This window comes from Urocitellus parryii, chromosome 3, assembly GCF_045843805.1.
Source record: "Urocitellus parryii isolate mUroPar1 chromosome 3, mUroPar1.hap1, whole genome shotgun sequence".
NCBI lineage: Eukaryota > Metazoa > Chordata > Mammalia > Rodentia > Sciuridae > Urocitellus > Urocitellus parryii.
The window spans coordinates 208,732,572-208,758,886 of NC_135533.1; the positions used below are offsets into that span (position 1 = coordinate 208,732,572).

The following is a 26,315-nucleotide window of genomic DNA, read 5'->3' on the forward strand; positions in this document are numbered from 1 at the left end:
CCTGTGAGCATCACCCTGTGTCCCTACCCTCCTCTCAGGTCCTTCCCACACCCTCCCCAGCTCTGGTAGCCACAGCTCCTCCACTTCTAGGATTGATCTCTTTTTGACAAAAAGTAGTTAAATTGCCACGTCCCTTTTGGCATCTTAAGTAAATAAATTAATAATTAGGCAAGCAAGCACACCATCAGACCATGGGTAATTATAAGTGATAATATTTAGATCCATTTATGCACACTGCTCTGAGATTATTACCTTATAAATAGTCTCTTTTGTTTTTTTACAGATGTCCCTTCTGTTTGGGTAACGTGTCACACACCTGTAATCCCAGGTTTTTAGGAGGCTGGAGTGAGATAATCACTTGAGCCCAGGAGTTCTGGGCCTGCCCAAGCACCGTAGCAAGGCTTGTCTCATGAAATTTAGGAAGCTGTGTTTACCAAGTTCCTGCAACTCCAAAGCGTGGACTTTGGGTTGACTTCTCAGATACCTTCAGAAAATTGTCCTCCTCCCTGCCATTAGGGGGAGCCCAGAGATGTTGCTCAGCTCTGTTTCGCTGTATTATTTGTATGTTATTTTCACTGTTATTGGCCCACATCTCTGGTGCAGATTAATGGGATTCACAGTGCCTTACACACTCAGACCTGCATGGGTCACTGGTCACGGCTGCCCCTCCACTCTACTCTTTCTCCTGCCTCCCACAGCACCCAGCACAGTCCCTGGAAGCCCCCTCCACTCCAGTCCCTCTCTGATTGGGTTTCTGTTCAGGAGAGGGAGGCAGTGATATCTGCCCTGCTGTTTCTGTCTCATTTGGATCACCTTGACGTCCTCTAGCTCAGCCATTTTGCTGTCAGTGACAGGATTTCAGTCTTCTTTATGTCTGATAATCCCTTGGGATTTCTCTTGATTCACTGGTTGCCAGGTGCACAGGTAATTCTATATTTTAAAATCTGCCTAGTAATTTAAAACTATGCAATACATTATCGTCACCTGAGGTCACCAGGCCGTGTGATAGATCCCTAAAGCACATTCCTCCAGTGTAACTGAAGCTCTGCATCTTTGGACACATACTCTTTCTTCCAACACCCCCTTCCCACCCTTGGTAACCACCCTTCTGCTCTTTTTCTACAAGGTTGACTTGTTCAGATTCTACACATAAGTGACATCATACAGTGTTTATTTTTTTATATCTCTGCACAGTGTCCTCAAGTTCCTTTCATGTTGTCATATATGACTGCAATTTCTTCTTTCTCAAAGCTGTATAATATTCCATTGCGTATCTATGCCTCTCATTTGTTTGTTATTAAAGTTATACATGATAGTGAGATGTATCATTCCATGGTCAGATATGCAGGTAACAAGATTCATTCAATCTCATTCCTAGTACCTTCCTTTTCCCTCCCCTCTCCCTTCCTTTGATCTGTTGTTCTACTCTGATAATCTCTTTTCTTGTATTCTTAGTATTATTATTTTAATTATGAAATAAATATTATACATATCACCAAATACATGTGATTCACTGTGATATTTTAGAAAGTGACCATTGTTGGGTTTCCATTCCAGGTAAGCAGGGGAGATGGGAAGAACATGCAAGTTTGTAGGGGAATCCCTTGTGCTTCGTGCACAACCTCCTTGCCAAGGCACCACAGAATGGAGAGCAGTGACTGAGATTGGGGTCTCTGATGGCCTCATGGCTGCAGTGTTTCTGGTGCCTGGGGATATTTCTATTGTGAATTGTAACGGGTGAGGTGTTTTGTTAATGTCTAGATATTACCTAGCTGCTGTGGTAATACCCTGCATGAGGAGACTCTGAGGAAGAGTCTTATGAGCTTCGACCTTGATCTCAGGAGCAGAGCTTCAGGGGGCAGAGGAATTCTCATGCTACATGACCACAATGTTTCCCCAGCTCTGCTGGCCTGCTTAACAGTAACTTTAAACCATGGACCTCCTTGAGCGCTGCACAAAACTCCTTACATTGCAACTATGGATTGCAACTTGGGAAAGCTGCATAGATGTTTCTAGTTCTGTAACTTTCTCAGTACAAAGAATCATGTTTTCACAGTCCTTAACCTGGAAATGATACACATATAATAAATACTGCTGGCATAACTCTTTAGATCTCCTTCTCCATCCGAGAGCAGCACTCCACCTTATCCCAACTATCTTCACAATCCCTGTGAGTCTTTATTTTCTAATCCACCATCACTCCTCACCAGAATTGTGAGTTTGACCACCCTGGTTGTGGCTCTACAGGCAGGATTCAAGTTCTTACTGAAGTCATGCATTGCTCATAAGCACTGAAGAAAGTTTAGAACATAAAAGATGAAATGAAAATAAAATTAGAGTAAATGTTCACACAATTCACTCACCTGCTCATTAATGTCTACAAAAAAAAATGTAACGGGTGAGGTATTTTGTTAATGTCAAGGGAAGGAGTCATGATTTTCGTCAGCACCAGGAATTTTTAAACAAAAAGAGCAAGATTATGTCCTGAATAGTAAGAACTTGATGCTGAATCCTTCAGGCACTGAATAAATTCCTTTGTGCAGACACCAAGATTTCACATTTCAATGAGTAGATGTACATTATCAAAAATAGACCCATCAGAGAGGTATGGCTGAAAATGTCAACGTCTGATTGAAACTTGAAAACATAAGTTCCTCTGACTCTAAGATCACACTAAGTCATTGATGTGTGTGATTTGTCCTTCTTGGTGTGTTTAATATAAACATGTAACATCACACATGTTTAATGTGTATTCAATTGCAGTTTTTCATTATTACTCTTTACCATGAAATATACCATGTTTTGAACTGTGCTGAATAAGAGCATCATATACCTGTGAATATAATCTCCCACAATGAACTATAAAATCACTGGTATGTTGAAGTTTATATTATAACATAGACCAAGTAAGGCAGCTTTGTAGATAGCAAGAATACATCAGACACTAGAATGGCAATATGTAAATCAATGGAAGGGTAACTGATGTGAAACAGCAATCTGTATACGGGGTAAAATTGGGAGTTCATAACCCACTTGAATCAAACTGTGAAATATGATATATTAAGAACTATGTAATGTTTTGAACGACCAACAATAAAAAAAGAAAAAAAAAACAGAACATTGAAGAATTGTGGTCTCAGTGCTTTTTTTCTATAATAAAATGACACACGACCCAGCTTCAAGTGCAGTTCATTCCAGGATTAGTGCATCTTCTCTCTGTGGGACTGATGGGAATCTCTAAACTGCACCTGATCTGAGATCTAGAAGAACACTGGGAAAAGGAGAAAGAGAAAAACATTGGCTAACAGAGTAGAAAGCTCATTAATGAGGTTGCCTACATTCAACAAAGAAGTTGAAGTGAAAGAAATAAAAACTACAGGAAATGAATGTAAAGAGCACATTCTACATTAGGATCTGATTAAAGGACTGTGATTTCTGGCTCTGCAGGTGAGAGCAGTAGGACCCCAGGCACTTCCTGAAAAAACATCGCCTCTACAGCTTGCCAACAAAGAGTCTCCTCAGAGCTCCCGTGATGTCCTTGTTCCTCAGACTGTAGATGAAGGGGTTCAGCATGGGGGTGACCACAGTGCACATCACAGAGGCTGTTGCACTGGAGGGTGAGCTCTGGGCTGCAGCAGAACTGAGGTACACACCAAAGCCTGTGCCATAAAATAAGGAGACCACGGAGAGGTGAGATGCACAGGTGGAGAAGGCTTTGTACTTGCCCTGAGCTGATGAGATTGCACGGATGGAGGAGACTATCTTGGAGTAGGAGTAAAGGATACCAGCAAGGAGGCCACAGAACAGCAGTCCTGCTGCAAAATACATCAGCATGTCATTAGGAAAAGTGTCAGAACAGGCAAGCAGAACCACTTGATTCAGTTCACAGAAGAAGTGGGGGATTTCCAAGTCTGTGCAGAAGGACAGTCGCAACACCATTAAGCTTTGCAGCAGGGAATTCAGGGCACTTGTGATCCAGGATGCCAGCACCAGGGACACACAGAGTCGGTGGTTCATGATGACCGTGTAGTGCAGAGGGTGACAGATAGCTACAAAGCGGTCATAAGCCATCACAGTTAGAAGGAAATTATCCAAAACTCCAAAGAGTATGAAAAAATATATCTGCACGATGCATCCCTCATAGGTTATGGCCTTTCTCTCTGTCTGGATGTTCACCAGCATCTTGGGGACAGTGGTGGAGGTGAAGCAGACATCCACAAAGGACAGGTTGGAGAGGAAGAAGTACATGGGTGTGTACAGTTGGGAGTCTGAGATTGTGGCCAGGATGATGAGCAGGTTCCCGAGCACAGTGACCAGGTGCATGGAGAGAAACAGCCCAAAGATGAGGGGCTGCAGTTCTGGGTCCTCTGCAATTCCCTGGAGAAGAAATTCTGAAATTTTTGTGTCATTTTTTGATTCCATGTGCTGTATGTAACTATTAAAAAAGAGAAAAATTTCATGACAAATTTTTGTACCCAGTCCTCCACAGGACATTCCATGTGCCATCTTTGACTCAGAATTCAAGTCTCTCTCTTGAAGGATTTATAAATACTACATATTAAATAATTTTAGTAAGCATTTTTCATGCCCTGCAGGAATGCACACAGAGATCCCCCATATCCTGGTACTGAATAGCCAATGTGGATGGTTGCTGAAATATGAATATCCCTATGATTCAGTAATGCCGAAAGAAGTAGATAAATCATTTTTTACATTGGAGCAAGATTATTTTAAATGTTTCACCATAAAGGAATGCCACATGTTTTTGGAGAATTATTTGAACATTATAAAACACCTACATATATTAAGACCTCACAAGGCACACCACAAGTGTGCACAATTTTCACATATCATTTAAAAATGGAAAATAAATGATCCTATAATATATCAGATGGTTATATTTGCAATGAAGGAAACATGGGCAAGTAAAAGGGAGAGTAGATGAGGTGCTGTTTTTATAGGGGTCCTGGCAAGACAAGATGGTATTTGAACACAGACCTCAAACATCAGCAGGGAAGCCCCAAGGTTAACTGCAGAAGCAGGTGTCTGGAAGAAGAGGAGAGCAGCACAAAGGCCCTGAGACTGTTGATTGCTGCACATGTCAATATTCACAAGGGAGCCACTGGCAGTCAGAACGAGCAAGAGGGAGATGGAGGAGAGGTTGTGTCTAAGGATGTTGAGGAAGGTGGACTCCCTAAGATGGTTGAAATTTGAAGACTGTAAGAATGCACAGGGTCACTTTCCACGTATTGTCCCTAGTACTTTTGTTTTAACCTGCTTTATTGTAGTGTAGTTACATTGTATACATATATGACATATGCAACCTGATGAGTGCAGACATATGTAAATCCAGGTGGTCCCATCGCCACAATGAAAGTCAGAGACACGTCTGTCTCCTCCCATGGCATGCCTTTGATTTTCTTCTTCATCTGAGGTAAGAATACTGAAAATGAGATATGACCTCATAGCAAATTGTCAAGTGCAGAATATCACTTGCTAGCACTAGGCACTAAATTGCATAGCACAGGTCTGGACATTAGACATCTTACAAAACTGTCACTTGACATCTGTTAATCCCCTGCCTAAGCTTTCCTCTTCTTTCCTGCCTGGACACTACCGTTCTGTGCTCTAAGCATCTGAGTTTGACATTATTGGATATCTCAGGTACATTCAAAGGAAGCAGAATTTTTATTTCAGAGTCATCCCAGGGATTCAGGTGGATTTCTCTTTGTTTGTTAGCTTTAGGGCACAATTTGACTAGATGAGGATACTATAAGAAAAATTACATACCATGACAGTGTATAATTAAAATTTATTTACCACCAACTTTATTATTTTAGGTAAATTCATAGATAATAGATTTTCTGGGTAAAGGGATACGTGAGTCTGCTAGTTTTTACTTTTATTGATTTAGTTATTTGGAGGTGCTGGGGTCTAACCCTGGGACTCATGCACACTAGCCAAGTCCCTTCTCACTGAGCCACATCCCCAGGTGAATCTGCTAGTTTTCAATGTCTATTTCAAGGTGGCTATTCAGAAAGTTGATGATATGTAAAGTTGACAAATCTACACTAAGGTTCCCCTTTCCCCAAACCCTTGCCAAAAATAAACACATATGTTTTAGTTTTGCCATAATTTTGCTATCATGACTCTGATGATGAATCATGATTAAAAATTCTCAAAGCTCCCTTTATGGGTTCTTACCGTGCACATGGACTAGATGCACCACGGGCATTGACTCACTGATTTCTGACAGGAACCCCATGATGCTTATTATTTATATAGAATTCCCTTGTACAAAAAGGGGATGTCCTTAAATATAATGAATTTCTAGGTAAAAAAAACAAAACATATTTATGAGAAAGACAAAGGCAATCTTAGGATGACTGCAAAAGAATATGTGTTAGAAGATGATGGCTCCTTGTAAAAATAGAACTGATCCCCAAAAGCAAAAAGTTGTAATAAGAGAAAACAGATCGCCATAGGATGGCAAAAGGTATCCACAGGACACCAATTAAAAAAAACAAAAATAAAAATGAAACTGTAAATGGATCCAAGAGGGATCAGTGGAGTGGGGGCAGGGTGGGGACAGCACTGGGAACTGAATTGGGGTGGTGGTTTTCTAGGCTTTGTGATATTGTCAAGGTGTATCTTGGTGTTGTATATAACTGAAAAGAATAAATTAAAGAACCTGCCAAAGAAAAAGTTATAAAAGGCAATTGACTCTACTAACCAAGCAGAGGAAATTAAAAAATTTTAAAAATAAATTAAATTCAAAAATTAAAAGTTTTTAATAAAATTTAAAAAGCAATTGGACATTTGGATCTGCAATATGATTAAAACAGATTTGTCCACAAAATTTCAACTTTGACTTATACTCTCCATCAAATACATCCAAGAATTTATAGAAACCCTAAATGGTAAGCAACAAACTTAGGAGGAAAAAAGAAACCTCCAACTCATTTTATTTTGGAAAAAAATGAAATCACAAAATAAAACACTAAGATCCAATAAAAACAATAAACTTGAATAAGAAATTTGGAATTGCAAAGAGTAAGAAAATAAATTTTATTCAGCCTCAGCAATAATGAAAGCAATGCACCAAAATGTAGTTTAGTTTTCCCTTTCACCTATCAAATAAAATTCATTTTGTTTATGTGTGTACCGAGCCCAAGAGAAAAGACTGTGAGATGCTTGTCTCACAAGCTGTTGTTGCAAGGTTAATATTGTTAAGCAACCCATTAGTCCGAACCTGTAATGAGTAAAGAAACAGGATCAAATACAGTTCACAATAAAAATACTTCCCTGCATGTCCCTCCATACATAATACTCAATTTTCTACTTGTAAAACTCTTTGGATATGTTTCAATTTTATGTGACAGTGTTTATACCACTTCTTCATTCAGTCTCATGCAATTAGCCTTCCATCATAGAATTTTCACAATGATCTATGCAGGCATTGCAGAGTCAAAAATTTACCAATTAGGTAGGGAAACAAACACAGTAACTCTGTGCTGTGGGCTGGGCTGGGTTGGTTCTCTGGTGACCTCCAATAAATTTGTTGGCTTCCATTCTCAGTGAGTCTTGACTACAGAACCTGCTGGGGTCTTGGACTTACCTGGATGGGGCCTCTGGGAAGAAAGTCTCCATGTGGAAGTCTGAATTCTGGTCTGGATGGCTAGTGATGGAAAACCAAGCTCTGTCCCCAGAGAAGACAGGAGGAAGGAGTAAAGCACTGGTTTACTCTCTGTGGGATATCATCTGAGCATCTATTTATAGCTCCTTGTCCTGCTCATCAGGTACAATTCTTGTTACTCCATTCCCTGAGCACCTGATTTCCCTGTGGACTTTTGTCTGCACAGAAGGGAAAATTTTCCTGCTCATTCCACATTCCCAAGAGACCAGGTTAGAAATCATGGTGAATTTTGTCTTCTTAACTCTTCCTCTGGGAAGCCTCCTGCCCTCTGGAAGTCTAACCTCCTTAGCATCTCTGCCATTTCCTAGTTACAAAATCCTCCACAGTCTGAGGTTCCATTCATTGGAACTCCAAAGCCCTGAATTGTAGAGGGGTAATTACAGCTCCTGGTAACTTCAGAAATTTTCTATCCCCTCTTCAAGGGAGAGAACCATGTTCATTTGGAACAAAACCATCAGAAATAGCTACAACTCTTGATTTCATCATGCTTTTGGCAAAACAGTTATGATATTCATGTTTGGAACACAAATCAAGCATTGTCATTAACTCATTTGTGAAACATTTAGAGACTGTAAGAGACAAACTTGTTATTTTTTGTACTCTCTGCTAAAGTTAGAATCTTGCGATCCTTGCAAATAAATACTTGCAATTTCATTTTTATATCTGTCCTTTATATGAGGTCTATAGTATGAGGGACTTATTTTACATTTGCACAAATAGGACAGAGATGAATTAAATGATCTTCCCAAATGTTGTGAAATAGTAAGGATGAATATTACCCAAGGTGTTCCCAGTTCTCCTGTTCCAGGCAGTGGCTCTCCACCAGGGGTGATCGTATATCCAGGAGACATTGGTGATGTTTGGGTTGTTAAACTGGGGAGTTGGTGTTGCACTTCATAGGCTGAATTCAGGAATGGCACTCATCATCCTGCAAAATAGTAACACATAGTAGTATCTAGCTCCAAGGTCAACAGTGGGGCATTTTAAAAATACTTTTCCCCACCAGAACTTCTCCAGTATCACTCAGGGATCTGGTTTGAATGTAGATTATGGTTTGGGTGGTCAGGGTGGCAGAAACTGAACATTTGTAACGAATGCCCTGGTAATACTGATCACCTTTTTATAAAAGATAAAATTCTATTCATTATGACATAAATGATATCGTTTTGATGTGGTTATGTATGTTGGAATGAATAAATATAGCTCATCAACATACACTTTACTTCACATAATTTCCATTTTTGTGGTGAGAACACTAAATATTAACTCTTGGTGCTTTTCAAGATTCCACATATTGTTACCTGTGCTTCCCATGGTGTGCAGTAGTAGATATCTCCTCATTTATCCCTCCTAACTAAATATTGTATCCTTCAACAACACCTTTGCAAACTTTCCTTCCCAAATCCACCCATACCTCCTAACTGCTATTCTAACCTCCAGTTCTATGGAATCAAATATTTTAGATTCTGACAGATCCAATGGAACACAAGTATAATCTTAATGACTGGAGAGGTTGAGAAGGAGAATTATAAGTTTGACTCCAGCCTCATCAATTTAGTGTGGCCCTAAGCAACTTAGTGAATTCATATCTGAAAAGAAAAAAAAAGGGCTGGGGATGTGGCTCAGTGGTAAAACACTGTGTGTTCAATCTAGTACCTTTCCTGCCAAAAAAAAAATTAGATTCTCCATAGTGAGGTCATATGGCAATTGTTTTCCTGTATCTGCCTAATTTCATGTAACAAAAAAAGTTCCATGTATTTTGTTGAATGTGACAGGATTTTATCCATTTTAATGACTGGATCGTATTTCATTGCTTACATGTGCCACATTTCCTTTATTCATTTATCTGTTGAAAGACACTTAGGTAGAATCCAGATCTTGATTTTTAAAATAATGCTTCAAAGTATATGGAAGTACAAATATCTCTTTGAAATACTGATTTCATTTGCTTTGGATGACTAGCCAGTGGTGAGATTGCCAGATACATGGTGGTTCCATTATTGGCCACTGAGGCTCTTGTGTAGCATCAGAGTTAATCGCGGGCATTTTGAGGCCTTCTCCACCATGAAGGCCTCCATCAGCTCTGTTCTGATCTTAGGTGGTCAGATGTGGACTCAGCTCAGCTTCTGCCTAGACAAGTTGACACTGGCCTCTTCTATATGTCCTCCATAACAGGAAATCAAATGTACAGACCTTGGCTCCTTATATACAAACAGGGTAGACTCCCCCTTCTTCATGGAGTTTCTATGTGACCTAAGCTGTAGCTTGAAGCTCACAGGAAATGACCTTCCCAGAGAAGATGCTCCACAGATAGCAGCCATTGTGACCACCACCTTGCTCCTCATTGGCTCAGGTCACTGTGACATCACAAGGGTTTCCTGGCACAGGAAGTGAGTCCAGCATTGAGCTGCTCCTAGGAGACAGGGAGGGTGGTGGAGTGGACCCAGGCAGGCAGCTCAGAGCCTGAGTCCACCACCCTGTGCTATGTTGGACTCATGGAACTGTCTCTGACCCACTCATAATGGCACCAAGTAGGCACAGTAAGGGTTTCCAGTCTCTTCTAAGCTGCTTCACTGTGTTTCACCATTGGGAAGATCTGCAAAGCCGCTGTCTCTGGTTGTGTCAAATGATTTATCCCCTCCTCCTCCTCCTCCTTGCAAATCCAGAGCACCTGATTCACAAACTTTGATGTCATCAGAAAGGTCTTATCTTTTCTATTTCTGCCCTGAGAGCATTTGTTTTATGCCTCACAAATTCTTATTGCTCCTGCTTTTTCTAGGAATATTATGTCATTCCACCCAACTACTTCGGGCCTGGGCAGAGTCTCATCTGATCCACATGAATGTTCCCAGAGGGCCTCTAGACTCTGGTGAGTGGATGATTAAATTTGGGTGCCACCTTGACTGGCATGAGTGATGTTGAGGGTTAGTAATTTCCTTCCAAGTGTGTCTGGAAGGCTCTTTCCAGAGACGAGTGTTGTGGGGTCTGCAAGCTCAGTGGGAAAGATCTGCCCTGAATGTGAGCCACAGTATGTAAATGTCTGAGGCCAGGATGGGACAGGAAAGTGGAAGAAGGGGGAGACTCTCTCTGTTCTTCCTCTGGAAACAGGGCTCCTTCTCTCCTGCTGCTTCTGTTAAACATCAGACTTTCGTTTCTTCAGTATTTGGCATGTGGGATTGCACCAAGTGGTGTCTGGAGCTCTTGGGCTTTGAGCCTTAAGGCTGGGGGCTGAATTATGGTTCTGTCTGGTTCTGAGAGTTCCAGATTTTTGGAATGAGTAACCTGGTTTGCTTCTCTGGTCTCCAGCTTGCAGAATCCATTGTAGAAATACTCATTCTCTGGAATTGTTCAGTCAATCCTGTCTCTATAGTCATATCTCTATCCATCAGTCATCTGTCCATCCATCTACCCTCTGTCAGTGCACTGGATTGGTTTCTCTGGAGAACCCTGACTGATACATGTGACATACATTAATTTACAGAATGTGGGGAGACACATCTTACAGAGGTATCATGAGATTCTCCACCCTTCACCCTCCACCCTCCCTCTACCCTCGCTCCACCCTTTACTCTCCACTCTCCACCCTCTACCCTGAGCTTCTAATTGATGAGCATAGTGTTATTTTTTAAAAAATATTTATTTTTTAGGTGTATATGGACTTATTTATTTTTTAATTTTTTTTTTGGTGTTGATGATCGAACCAGTGCCTCACACATGCCAGATGAGCAATCTACCGCTGAGCCACAACCCCAGCCCAAACATGCTGTTATTTAAACCATTCAGCTTTAGGATGACTTGAACATAGCAATAGATACCTAATGCAATGATCCAAGGGAAAAAAGGACTTGCTACTTTTAATTTTCACTTGTGTTATGACACTTGATGACATCATTCATAATTAATCTGTTGTGCAAGTTGGTTTCACACAACTGTATTTAAAACTGACTTGAATGAGGTTCTAGCTGATTAAGAGATGTGGAGGACATGTGCCTTTGAATGGGAATATGGTTGACTCTGAATCACATGACTGGGTTGGAGTTCAGGCTCTTCTGTCCAAAAGATCATAAAGGTCAAGTTGATTCCTGAGGGTAAAGGAGATGATATGGGATGATATTATTCATTCATGGTCCCCAGAATTGTCATGGTAAAACTTAGAAAATGGGAAGCCCCTGGAGCCACAGGAAGAGTGGTATTGGTAGACATTGTTAGATGATTCTAAGTAGCAACAGGAAGATAATTCAATAAAAAAACATAAAGTCTATCAACCCCTCCAGAAACCCAGTGCATAAACCCTTTCACACATGAGAGAAAACCTCCCACTCTTCAATGAGTGGAGCCAGAACTTGCCAAGTAATATTTTCCATGACAATAAAATTTAGCTCATTTAAGATTATACTTTAACATATTTAAGGTATTCCCTGACACTCAGGCCATCCTGAATCAATCTGTTTTTCCAATTTGTCCTCTACATAGACTACTTGGAAACACATTGAATAATTTTTTTACAGATGATAGACAGTGTGTGAAGCTGAATAGAGAACAGGATCCTAAAGAGGGCATTCCACCCAATGACCAGTTAGAGAATAGCCTGGGGTGTTGACGTCCCAGGAAGAACAGTGAAGGTCGTGATGCGGGAAACAGGAATGGGAGCCAGGACGCAGCTCCCAGTGGAGCATATGTTTAGCCTGCACAAGGCCTTGGGCTGCAGGGGAAAAGGAAGAGAGGAAGGAAGAAAAAGGAAAAGAACGAAGAAAGAAGGAACACAAAGAATGACGTGAGCACAGTGAGAAGCTGAGGTCTCAGAGTTCATATAGTATACAATGGAGGGTGCGAACGGCTCTCGTTTCTAAGTAGAGTGTTTCACTGATGTCAAAAGACTCATGGGCATTTCTTTAGAAAAAGACAAGAAAAACTATGTGTTGTGCTGTTATTTGAAAATAATTTATTCTTAAGGGCTGGGGACCTAGGCTCAGTGATGGTGAGTGCTTGCCTGGTGTGCACGAGGCCTGGGTTCCATTCCCAGCACTAGGAGAAAAAGAGAAAAGAAGGAAAAAGAAAAAGAAAGAATCCCATTAATATCCATCCCCAAGAATGGGATCCTAACTAGATTAAGATGTATTCCATGTTGGTGTAATTATATCAAAATGGATTATTCTGCTGTCATGTGTAACCAAAAAAAAAAAAAGAGAGAGAGAAAATTATTCCTCAAGGTCATGATGTGATACAGCAATCTGTATACGGGATAAAATTGGGAGTTCATAACCCACCTGAATCAAACTGTGAAATATGATGTATTAAGAACTATGTAATGTTTTGAAGGACCAACAATAAATTAAAAAAAAATGAATAAAGGGTGGGAATAGGTTTGGGAAAGTAGGAAATGACCAAGAAAAACAAATTTGAGAGACCACAAAATACAGAAAGCCTAGTATAACAGTTACTTTAATTGTACAGGGAAATTGATGCCAAAGCAATGGAGATTACAATAAAAGGATCAACATTTTATTATCTCCTCTGGTTAAAAATAATGGTTTTCAGCTCCAAAATTTGGAGCCTTGAGCTCACAGGTGACTCTACTGGGGTGGATCAACAGGTCCCTTTCCAGGTATCCTCCAAAGGAGTCTTCTCAGAGCACTCTTGATGTCCTTGTTCCTCAGACTGTAGATGAAGGGGTTCAGCATGGGGGTGACCACAGTGTACATCACAGAAGCAGTTGCAATGGAGTGTGAGTTTTGGGTCACAGCAGAACTGAGATACACACCAAGGCTTGTGCCATAAAATAAGGAGACCACAGAGAGGTGAGATGCACAGGTGGAGAAGGCTTTGTACTTGCCCTGAGCTGATGAGATTGCACGGATGGAGGACACTATCTTGCAGTAAGAGTATAGGATGCCAGTGAGAGGGCCACCTCCCAGGAAGACAGCCATAATATACATCACCAGGTCATTAAGAAAGGTGTCAGAGCAGGCAAGCTGAATTACCTGGTTAAGTTCACAGAAGTGTGGGATTTCCAAGTTTGAACAAAAGGACAACCGCAACACCATCAAGCTATGTAATAAGGAATTCAGGGCACTTGTGATCCAGGATGCTAGCGTCAGCAAGCCACAGAGATATGGGTTCAGGATAACCATGTAGTGCAGGGGGTGACAGATGGCCACATACCTGTCATAGGCCATCACGGCCAGGAGGAAGTTGTCCAACACTATAAATAATGTAAAAAAAATAAATCTGTATGATGCAGTCTTCATATGTTATGGCCTTGCTCTGTGTCTGGATGTTCACCAGCATCTTTGGGACAGTGCTGGAGGTGAAGCAGATGTCCACAAAGGACAGGTTGGAGAGGAAGAAGTACATGGGCGTGTGCAGGTGGGAGTCTGAGATGGTGGCCAGAATGATGAGCAGGTTCCTCAGCACAGTGACCAGGTACATGGAAAGGAAAAGACCAAGATGAGGGGCTGCAGTTCTAGGTCCTCTGAAATTCCCTGGAGAAGAAATTCTGAAATTTTTGTGTCATTTTTTGATTCCATGTGCTGTTTGTAACTACTAAAAAAGAGATAAAATGTCAAACCTAATTTTTGTACGTGGTCCTCCACAGGAAATTCCATGTGCCATCTCTGACACAGAATTCAAGTCTCTCTCTGGAAGGATTTATAAATACTATATATTCAATAATTTTAGTAAGCATTTTTCATGCCCTGCCTGAATGTACACAGAGATTCCCCATATTCCTGGTACTGTCTAGCCAATGTGGAAGGTTGCTGAAATATGAATATCCCTATGATTCAGTAATGCTGTGAGAAGTAGATAAATTGTTTTTGACATTGGAGCTAGATTATTTTAAATGTTTCACCATAAAGGAATGCCACATGTTTTTGGAGAATTATTTGAACATTATAAAACACCTACATATATTAAGACTTCACAAGGCACACCACAAGTGTGCAAAATTTTCATATATTATTTAAAAATGAAAAATAAATGATCCTATAATATATCAGATGGTTGTAATTGCAATGAAGGAAAAATGGGGAGTTAAAAGGGAGAGTAGATGAGGTGCTGTTTTTATAGGGGTCCTTGCAAGGCAAGATGGTATTTGAACACAGACCTCAAAGAACAGCAGGGAAGCTACAAGGTTAACTGCAGAAGCAGGTGTCTGGCAGAAGAGGTGATCAGCACAAAGGCCCTGAGGCTGGTGCTAGCTGCACATGTCAGTATTCACAAGGGAGCCACTGGCAGTCAGAATAAGCAAGAGTGAGATGGAGGAGAGGTTGAGTCTAAGGATGGTGAGGAAGGTGGACTCCCTAAGATGGTTGAAATTTGAAGACTGTAAGAATGCACAGGGTCACTTTCCACGTATTGTCCCTAGTACTTTTGTTTTAACCTGCTTTATTGTAGTGTAGTTACATTGTATACATATATGACATATGCAACCTGATGAGTGCAGACATATGTAAATCCTGGTGGTCCCATCAATACAATGAAAGAGACACATCCATGTCCTCCCATGGCATGCCTCTGTTTTTCTGTTTCTTCTGAGGTGAGAATACTGAAAATGAGATCTGTCCCCATAACAAATTGTCAAGTGCAGAATATCACTTGCTAGCCCTAGGCACTAAGTTGCATAACACAGGTCTGGACATTAGACATCTTACGTAACTGTCACTTGACATCTGTAATCCCCTACCCTTGCTTTCCTCTCCTTCCTTGCCTGGACACCACTGTTCTGCTTCAAGCATCAGAGTGTGACATGATTTGAAATCTCAGGTACATGCTAGGATGCATGATTTTGATTTCAGAGTTATCCCAGGGGTCCAGGTGGATTTCTCTTTGTTTATTTGCTTTAGGGCACAATATGACTAGAAGAGGATACTATAAGGAAAATTACATACCATGAAAGAGTATAATTTAAATTTATTTACCATCCACTTTATTATTTTATAAAACACTAGATAATTTATTTTGTAAAACTCTAGAAAATAGAGTTTTGGGTAAAGGGTTACGTGAATCTTCTAGTTTTTAATTTTATTGATTTATATATTTGGAGGTGCTGGGGTGGAACTCTAGGACTCGTGAGCACTGGCCAAGTCCCTTCTCAGTGAGCCACATTGCCAGCTGAATCTGCTGGTTTTCAATGCATATTTCAGGGTGGCTATTCAGGAAGTTGGTGCTGTGTAAAGATGACACCTCTACAGGAAGGTTCCCCTTTCTTCAAACTCTTGCCAAAAATAAACACATATGTTTTAGTTTTGCCATAATTTTGTTATCATGACTGATGATGAATCTTGATTAAACTATTATAAAAACTCCATTTATGAGTTCTTACCATGCACATGGGTTAGAGGCACCAAGGACATTGACTCACTGATTTCTGACAGGAACCCCATGATGCTTATTATTTATACAGAATTCCTTTTTATAAAAGGGGATGTCCATAAATATAATGAAGCTTCTAGGTATAAAACATATTTATGAGAAAGACAAAGGCAATCTTTGGCTGAATGCAAAAGATATTGTTTCAAAGAGGGCAGAAGATGATGGCTATTTTAAAAATAGAACCAATCCCCAAAAGCAAAATAAGAGAAAACAGATCTGCCATAGGATGGCAAATGGTATCCACAGGACACCAGGTAAAAAAAGGAAACCATAAATGGATCCAAGAGGAATCATTGGAGTGGGAGCAGGGTGGGGACAGCACTGGGGACTGAATTGGGGTGGTAGTATTCCACACTTTGTGATATTGTCAAAGTGTATCCTGGTGTTGTATATAACTGAAAATTATAAGTTAAAAAATCTTCGAAAGAAAAAGTTATAAATGGCAATTGACTACTACTAACCATGGTTATAAGTGGCAATTGACTACTACAACTAATCATTTCTCATGCTTTTATACCAAATGAACATGGTTCTCTCCCTTGAAGAGGGGATAGAAAATTTCTGAAGTTACCAGGAGCTGTAAGTTACCCCTCTACAAGACAGGGCTTTGGAGTTCCAATGAATAGGGGACCTCAGGCTGTGGGCTTTTAATTTGTTTAGTTCCTCTGGGAAGGAACTACCCAAATTTAAAAAAAGAAATTGGACATTTGGGTCTGCAATATGATTGAAACAGATTTGTCCACAAAATTTCTAAACTTTGACTTATACCCTCTGTCAAATATATTTATGAATTTATAGAAACAGTAAACTTAGGAGAAAAAGAAACCTCCAACTCATTTTATTCTGAAAAAAATGAAATCACAAAATAAACACTAAGATCTGATAAAAATAATAAACTTGCATAAGCATTTTGGAATTTCAAAGAGTAATGAAATAAGCTTTATTCAGCTTCATCAATAATGAAAGCATTGCTGCAAAATGTAGTTTAGTTTTCCCTTTGACCTATCAAATAAAATTCATTTTGGTTATGTGAATACCTAGCCCAAGAGAAAAGACTGTGAAATGCCTGTCTCACAAACTGTTGTTGCAAGGTTAATATTGATAAACAACCCAGTAGTCTGAACCTGTAATGAATAAAGAAACAGGATCAAATACACTTCACAATAAAAAGATTTTCCTGCACATCTCTCCAAACCGAATACTCAATTTTCTAATTCCATATATGAAAAACTCTTTGGATATGTTTCAATTTTATGTGAGATTGTTTATACCACTTCTTCATTCAGTCTCATCCAGTTAGCTTTCCATCATTGAATCATTCACAATGATCTATGCATGCATTGCAGAGTCTAAAAATTACCAGTTAGGTAGGGAAACAAACACAGTAACTCTTCTGTGGGCTGGGCCAGGTTGGCTCTCAGGTGACCTCCCATCAATTTGTTGGCTTCCATTCTCACTGAGTCTTGCCTACAGAAGCTGCTGGGGTCTTAGACTTACCAGTATGGGGCTTCTGGGAAGGAAGTCTCCATGTGGAAGTCTGAATTCTGGTCTGGACCAAGCTCTGTCCCCAGACAAGACAGGAGGAAGGAGTAAAGCACTGGTTTACTCTCTGTGGGATATCATCTGAGCATCTATTTATAGCTCCTTGTCCTGCTCATCAGGTACAATTCTTGTTATTCCATTCCCTGAGCACCTGACTTCCCTGTGGACTTTTGTCTGCACAGAAGGGAAAATTTTCCTGCTCATTCCATATTCCCAAGAGACAAGGTTAGAAATTATGGTGAATTTTGTCTTCTTAACTCTTTCTCTGGGAAGCCTCCTGCCCTCTGGAAGTCTAACCTCCTTAGCATTTCTGCCATTTCCTAGTTACAAAATCCTCCACAGTCTGAGGTTCCCTATTCATTGGAACTCCAAAGCCCTGAATTGTAGAGGGGTAATTACAGCTCCTGGTAACTTCAGAAATTGTCTATCTCCTCTTCAAGGGAGAGAACCATGTTCATTTGGTATAAAACCATGAGAAATGGCTACAACTCTTGACTTCATCATGCTTTTGGCAAAGCAGTTATGATCTTCATGTTTGGAACACAAATTAAAGCATTGTCATTAACTCATTTGTGAAACATTTAGAGATTGTAAGAGATAAACTTGTTATTTTTGTGTGATGTGTTCTAAAGGTAGAATCTTGCAATCCTTGCCAATAAATCCTTGCAATTTCATTTTTACAGCTGTCCATTTCATGAGGTCTATATTATGAGGGACCTATCTTACATTTGCACAAATAGGACAGAGATGAATTAAGCGATGTTACCAAGTGTTGTGAACTGAGTAAGTATGAATATTACCCAAGTTGTTCCCAGTTCTCCTGTTCCAGGCAGTGGCTCTCCACCAGGAGTGATCATGTATCCAGGAGACATTGGTGATATCTGGAGAAATTTTGGGTTGTTAAACTGGGGAGTTGGTGCTGCACCTGGTAGGCTGAAGTCAGGAATGGCACTCATCATCGTGTAAAGTAGTAAAACACAGTAGTATCTAGCTTCAAGGTCAACAGTGGGGCATTTGAAAAATACCTTTCCAGACCAGAACTTTTCCAATATTACTCAGGGATCCGGTTTGAATGTAGACTATGGTTTGGGTGGTCAGGGTGTCAGAAATTGAACATTTGTAACCAATGCCCAGTTTTATCTTTTTTAAAAGAGATAAAATTGTATTCATTATGACAAAATCATAATCTTTTGATGTGGTTATGTATATTGGAATGAATAAATATAGCTCATTATCGTACACATTCCTTCACCTATTTTCCATTTTTGTGGTAAGAACACTCAATATTCACTCTTGGTACTTTTCAAGATTCAACATATTGTTACCTGTGCTTACCATGGTGTGCAGTAGTAGATATCTCCTCACTTATCCCTCCTAACTAAATATTGTATCCTTGAACCAACATTTTCCCAATCTTCCCTTCCCAAATCCACCCAACCCTCCTAACTAGTATTCTAACCTTCAGTTCTATAGAATCAAATATTTTAAGTTCTAACAGATTCAATGGCACACACCTGTAATCTTAGTGACTCAAGAGCTTGAGAAGGAGGATTATAAGTTTGACTCCAGCCTCAGCAGTTTAGTGAGGCCCTAAGCAACTTAGTGAAATCATGTCTAAAAAGAAAAACAAAAAAGGCTGGGGATGTGGGTCAATTGTGAAACACCTCTGTGTTCAATCTAGTACCTCCCCTGCCAAAATAAAATTAGATTCTGAATAGTGAGGTCATATGGCAGTTGTCTTCCTGTATCTGCCTAATTTCATGTAATAAAAAAGTTCCATGTATTTTGTTGAATGTGACAGGATTTTATCCATTTTTATTGCTGGGTCATATACCATTATTTGTGTGCCAAATTTTCTTTATTCATTCATCTGTTGGTGAACACATAGGTAGAATCCAGATCTTGCTTTTTAAAATAATGCTTCAAAGAATATGGAAGTACAAGTATGTCTTTGAAATACTAATTTCATTTGCTTTGGATGACTACCCAGTGGTGGGATTGCCAGATCACATGGTGGTTCCATTATAGACCACTGAGGCTGTTGTCCAGCATCAGAGTTAAGTGCAGGCATTTTGAGGCCTTCTCCACCATGAAGGCCTCCATCAGCTGTGTTCTGATCTTAGGTGGTCAGATGTGGACTCAGCTCAGCTTCTGCCTAGACAAGTTGACACTGGCCTCTTCTATATATCCTCCATAACAGAAAATCAAATGTACAGACCTTGGCTCCTTATATACAGACAGGGTAGACTCCCCCTTCTTCATGGAGTTTCTATGTGACCTAAGCCATAGGTTGAAGCTCACAGGAAATGACCTGCCCAGAGAAGATGCTCCACAGATAGCAGCCATTGTGACCATCACCTTGCTCCTCATTGGCTCAGGTCACTGTGACATCACAAGGGTTTCCTGGCACAGGAAGTGAGTCCATCATTGAGCTGCTCCTAGGAGACAGGGAAGGTGGTGGAGTGGACCCAGGCAGGCAGCTCAGAGCCTGAGTGCTCCACCCTGTGCTGTGTTGGACTCATGGGAACTGTCTCTGACCCACTCATAATGGCACCAAGTAGGCTTAGTAAGGGTTTTCAGTCTCTTGTAAGCTGCTTCACTATGTTTTGCTATTGGGAAGATGTGCAAAGCTGATGTCTCTGGTTGTGTCAAATGATTTCTCCCCTCCTCCTCCTTCTTGCAAATCCAGTGCACCCGACTCACAAATTTTGATGTCATCAGAAAGGTCTTATATTTTCTATTTCTGCCCTGAGAGCATTTGTTTTATGCCTCACAAATTCTTATTGTTCCTGCTTTTTCTAGGAATATTATCTCATTCCACCCAACTATTTGGGCCTGGACAGAGTCTCATCTGATCCACATGAATGTTCCCAGAGGGCCTCTAGACTCTGGTGAGTGGATGATTAAATTTGGGTTCCACCTTGACTGGCTTGTGGGATGTTGAGGGTTGGTAATTTCCTTCCAAGTGTGTCTGGAAGGGTCTTTCCAGAAAGGAGTGTTGTGGGGTCTGCAAACTCAGTGGGAAAGATCTGCCCTGAATGTGAGCCACAGTATGTAAATGTCTGAGGCCAGGATGGGACAGGAAAGTGGAAGAAGGGGGAGACTCTCTCTGTTCTTCCTCTGGAAATAAGGCTCCTTCTCTCCCGCTGCTTCTTTTAAATATCCGACTTTTGTTTCTTCAGTATTTGGCATGTGGGATTGTACCAAGTGGCACCTGGAGCTCTTGGGCTTTGAGCCTTAATGTTGAGGGTTGAATTATGGTTCTGTCTGGTTCTGAGAGTTCCAGATTTTTGGAATGAGTAACCTGGTTTGCTTCTCTGGTCTCCAGCTTGCAGAATCCATTGTAGAAATACTCATCCTCTGGAATTGTTCAGTCAATCCTGTCTCTATAACCATATATCTATTCATCAGTCATCTGGCCATCCATCTACCCTCTGTCAGTGCACTGGTTTGGTTTCTCTGGAGAACCCTGACTGATACATGTGACATACATTAATTTACAGAATGTGGGGAGACACATCTTACAGAGGTATCATGAGATTCTCCACCCTTCAACCTCCACCCTCCCTCTACCCTCCCTCCACCCTCCACACTCCCTCCACCCTCCACCCTCCACCCTCCACCCTCCACACTCCACCCTCTACACTGTGCTTCCAATTGATGAGCATGGTGTTATTTTTTAAAAAAAAATATTCATTTTTTAGGTGTACCTGGACTTATTTATTTTTTTGGTGCTGAGAATGGAACCAGGGCCTCACACATGCCAGATGAGCTGTCTACCACTGAGCCACGAACCCAGCCCGAACATGCTGTTATTTTAAGCCATTTGGATTTAGGATGACTTTAACATAGCAATAGCTACATAATGCAATGATCCAAGGGAAAAAGGACTTGCTACTTTTAATTTTCACTTGTGTTATGACACTTGATGACATCATTCATAATTAATCTGTTATGCAAGTTGGTTTCACACAACTGTATTTAAAAGTGACTCCAATGAGGTTCCAGCTGATTAAGAGAAGTGAAGGACATGTGCCTTTGAGTGGGAATGTGGTTTACTCGGAATCACATGACTGGGCTGGAGTTCAGGCTCTCCTTTGCAAAGGTCCTCAAGGTCAAATTGATTCCTGGGGGAAAAGGGGATGATATGGGATGATATCATTCATTCATGGGCCCCATAGTGATTATGGTAAAACTTAGAAAACGGGAAGCCCCTTGGTGCAACAGGAAGAGTTGTATTTGTAGACAGTGTTAGAGGATTCTAAGTAGTGACAGGAAGATAATTCAATGAAAGAAAATAAAGTCCATCAACCCCTCCAGAAACCCAATGCATAAACCCTCCTACATGTGGAAGAAAACCTCCCACCCTTCAATTAATGGATCCAGAACATTCCAAGAAGTATTGTCCATGGCAATAAAATTTACCTCATTTAAAATTATGCTTTAACATATTTAAGGTATTCCCTTACACTCAGGCCATCCTGAATCAATCTGTTTGTTCAGTTTGTCTCTCCACATAGACTGCTTGGAAATATATTAGATAATTTTTTTACAGATGGTACACAGTGTGTGGAGCTGAATAGAGAACAGGATCCTAAAGAGGGAAACCACCCAGTGACCAGTTATAGAGCAGCCTGGTGTGTGGACATCCCAGGAAGAACAGTGAAGGTCGTGATGCAGGAAACAGGGATGGGAGCCAGGATGCAGCTCCTAGTGGAGCATATGTTTAGCCTGCACAAGGCCTTGGGCTGCAGGGGAAAAGGAAGAGAGGAAGGAAGAAAAAGGAAAAGAAGGAAGAAAGAAGGAACACAAAGAATGACGTGAGCACAGTGAGAAGCTGAGGTCTCAGAGTTCATATGCTATACAATTGAGGATTCGAACGGCTCTCGTCTCTAAGGGGAGTGTTTCACTGATGTCAAAAGACTCATGGGCATTTCTTTAGAAAAAGACAAGAAAAACTATGTGTTGTGCTGTTGTTTGAAAATAATTTATTCTTAAGGGCTGGGGACCTCGCTCAGTGATGGTGAGTGCCTGCCTGGTGTGCACGAGGCCTGGGTTCCATTCCCAGCACTAGGAGAAAAAGAGAAAAGAAGGAAAAAAAAAGAAAGAATCCCACTAACATCCATCCCAAGAATGGAATCCTAACTAGAATAAGATATATGCCATGTTGGTGAAATTATATCAAAATGAATTCTGCTGTCATATATAACCAAAAAAAAAAATAGAAAAATTTATACCTTAAGGTCATGTTGTCCCATGATATGATATGAGTGGGAAATTCCAAATGCCTTAAACTGAAGGGTAGGGATAGGTTTGGGAAAGTAGGAAGTGACCAATGAATACCAATTTGAGAGACCACAAAATACAGAAACCCTAGTAAAACAATTACTTTAATTATACAGGGAAATTGATTCCAAAGCAATGGAGATTACAATAAAAGGATCAACATTTTATTATACCATCTGGTTAAAGAATAATGGTTTTAGGCTCCAAAACTTGGAGCCTTGAACTCACAGGTGACTCTACTGGGGTGGACCAACAGGTCCCTTTCCAGGTGTCCTCCAAAGGAGTCTTCTCAGAGCACTCTTGATGTCCTTGTTCCTCAGACTGTAGATGAAGGGGTTCAGCATGGGGGTGACCACACTGTACATCACTGAGGCTGTTGCAGTAGAGTGTGAGTTTTGGGACACAGCAGAACTGAGGTACACACCTAGGCTTGTGCCATAAAATAAGGAGACCACGGAGAGGTGAGATGCACAGGTGGAGAAGGCTTTGTACTTGCCCTGAGCTGATGAGATTGCATGGATGGAGGTCACAATCTTGCAGTAAGAGTAAAGGGTACCAGTGAGGGGGACACTTCCCAGCAAGATAACAGCAAAATATAGCACCGCCTCATTGAGAAAGGTGTCAGAGCAGGCATGCTGAAACAACTGTTTAAGTTCACAGAAAAAGTGGGGGATTTCCAAGTTCGAACAAAAGGACAATCGCAACACCATCAAGCTATGTAATAAGGAATTCAGGGCACTGGTGATCCAGGATGCCAGCGTCAGCAAGCCACAGAGATATGGGTTCAGGATAACCATGTAGTGCAGGGAGTGACAGATGGCCACATACCTGTCATAGGCCATCACAGCCAGGAGGAAGTTGTCCAACACTATAAATAATGTAAAAAAATAAATCTGTATGATGCAGCCTTCATATCTTATGGCCTTGCTCTGTGTCTGGATGTTCACCAGCATCTTTGGGACAGTGCTGGAGGTGAAGCAGATGTCCACAAAGGACAGGTTGGAGAGGAAGAAGTACATGGGCGTGTGCAGGTGGGAGTCTGAGATGGTGGCCAGAATGATGAGCAGGTTCCCCAGCACAGTAATCAGGTACATGGACAGGAACAGCCCAAAGATGAGGGGCTGCAGTTCTGGGTCCTCTGAAATTCCCTGGAGAAGAAATTCTGAAATATTTGTGTCATTTTTTGATTCCATGTGCTGTACGTAATTACTAAAAAAGAGAAAAATGTCATGACTAATTTTTGTACTTGGTTGTCCACAGGACATTCCATGTGTCATCTCTGACTCAGAATTCAAGCCTCTCTCTTGAAGGATTTATAAATACTACATATTCAATAATTTTAGTAAGCATTTTTCATGCCTTGCAGGAATGCACACAGAGATCCCCCATATTCCTGGTACTGTCTAGCCAATGTGGACGGTTGCTGAATTATGAATATCCCTATGATTCAGTAATGCCAAAAAAAGTATGTCAATTGTTTTTCACATTGGAACTAGATTATTTTAAATGTTTCACCATAAAGGAACGCTACATGTTTTTGGAGAATTATTTGAACATTATAAAACACCTACATATATTAAGACCTCACAAGGCACACCACAAGTGTGCACAATTTTCACATATCATTTAAAAATGGAAAATAAATGATCCTATAATATATTAGATGGTTATAATTGCAATGTAGGAAACATAGGAAAGTAAAAAGGAGAGTAGATGAGGTCATGTTTTTATATGGGTCCTGGCAAGACAAGATGGTATTTGAACACACACCTCAAACAACAGCAGGGAAACTACAAGGTTAACTGCAGAAGCAGGTGTATAGCAGAAGAGTTCAGAAGCACAAAGGCCCTGAGGCTGGTGCTAGCTGCACATGTCAGTATTCACAAGGGAGCCACTGGCAGCCAGAACGAGAAAGTGGGAGATGGAGGAGAGGTTGTGTCTAAGGAAGGTGAGGAAAGTGTACTCCCTAAGACAGTTGAAATTTGAAGACTGTCAAAATGCACAGGGTCACTTTCCATGTATTGCCCCTAGTACTTTTGTTTTAACCTGCTTTATTGTAGTGTAGTTACATTGTATACATATATGACATGCAATCTGGTGAGTGCAGATATATGCAAATCCTGGTGGTCCCATCACTACAATGAAAGTCAGAGACACATCCATCTCCTCCCATGGCATGCCTTTGTTTTTCTGTTTTTCTGAGGTGAGAATACTGAAAATGAGATCTGTCCCCATAACAAATTGTCAAGTGCAGAATATCACTTGCTAGCCCTAGGCACTAAGTTGCATAGCACAGGTCTGGACATTAGACATTTACATAACTGTCACTTGACATCTGTAATCCCCTACCCTTGCTTTCCTCTCCTTCCCTGCTGGACACCACTGTTCTGCTTCAAGCATCAGAGTTTGACATGATTTGAAATCTCAGGTACATGCTAGGATGCATGATTTTGATTTCAGAGTTATCCCAGGGGTCCAGGTGGATTTCTCTTTGTTTATTTGCTTTAGGGCACAATATGACTAGAAGAGGATACTATAAGGAAAATCACATACCATGAAAGAGTATAATTTAAATTTATTTACCATCTACTTTATTATTTTATAAAACACTAGATAATTTATTTTGTAAAACTCTAGATAATAGAGTTTCTGGGTAAAGGGATATGTGAGTCTGCTAGTTTTTAATTTTATTGATTTATTTATTCGGAGGTGCTGGGGTCTAACCCTGGGACTCATGTACACTAGCCAAGTCCCTTCTCAGTGAGCCACATTGCCAGCTGAATCTGCTGGTTTTCAATGCATATTTCAGTGTGGCTATTCAGGAATTTGGTGCTGTGTAAATATGATACCTCTACACGAAGATGCCCCTTTTTTCAAACTCTTACCAAAAATAAACACATATGTTTTAGTTTTGCCATAATTTTGTTATCCTGACTGATGATGAATCTTGATTAAACTATTATAAAAACTCCATTTATAAGTTCTCACCATGCACATGGGGTAGAGGCACTATGGGCATTGACTCACTGATTTCTGACAGGAACCCCATGATGCTTATTATTTATACAGAATTCCTTTTTATAAAAGGGGATGTCCATAAATATATTGAAGCTTCTAGGTAAAAAACATATTTATGAGAAAGACAAAGGCAATCTTTGGCTGAATGCAAAAGATATTGTTTCACAAGAAGGCAGAAGATGATGGCTATTTTAAAAATTGAACCAATCCCCAAAAGCAAAATAAGAGAAAACAGATCTGCCATAGGATGGCAAATGGTATCCACAGGACACCAATTAAAAAAAGGAAAGTGTAAATGGATCCAAGAGGAATCATTGGAGTGGGGGCAGGGTGGGGGCAGTGCTGGGGCCTGAATTGGGGCAGTAGTATTCCACACTTTGTGATATTGTCAAAGTGTATC

The 26,315-nt window shown here is 40.6% G+C and overlaps 2 protein-coding genes across 2 annotated transcripts; both read right to left on the reverse strand.

Moving 5' to 3' along the window:
• Positions 1-3,492: 3,492 nt before the first annotated feature.
• On the reverse strand, positions 3,493-4,422 carry LOC144253599 (olfactory receptor 7A40-like). The gene has a single exon (XM_077795874.1). The coding sequence runs from the start codon at positions 4,420-4,422 to the stop codon at positions 3,493-3,495; it is 930 nt and encodes a 309-aa protein (XP_077652000.1).
• Positions 4,423-13,269: 8,847 nt separating this feature from the next.
• On the reverse strand, positions 13,270-24,090 carry LOC144253880 (olfactory receptor 7A40-like). The gene is made up of 2 exons (XM_077796537.1): positions 23,469-24,090; positions 13,270-13,604 (listed from the first exon to the last, which is right to left on the reverse strand). The coding sequence occupies exons 1-2, from the start codon at positions 24,088-24,090 to the stop codon at positions 13,270-13,272; spliced, it is 957 nt and encodes a 318-aa protein (XP_077652663.1).
• Between the last annotated feature and the right edge of the window lie 2,225 nt (positions 24,091-26,315).

Coding starts and splice junctions, on each gene's coding strand:
- LOC144253599 (XM_077795874.1), bottom strand. CDS start 4,422: ATGGAATCAAAAAATGACACAAAAATTTCAGAATTTCTTCTCCAGGGA.
- LOC144253880 (XM_077796537.1), bottom strand. CDS start 24,090: ATGGAATCAAAAAATGACACAAATATTTCAGAATTTCTTCTCCAGGGA. Junction 13,605..23,468: donor TGCTGTTATCTTGCTGGGAA/GTGTCCCCCTCA, acceptor TCTTCCTGGGAG/GTGGCCCTCTCACTGGCATC.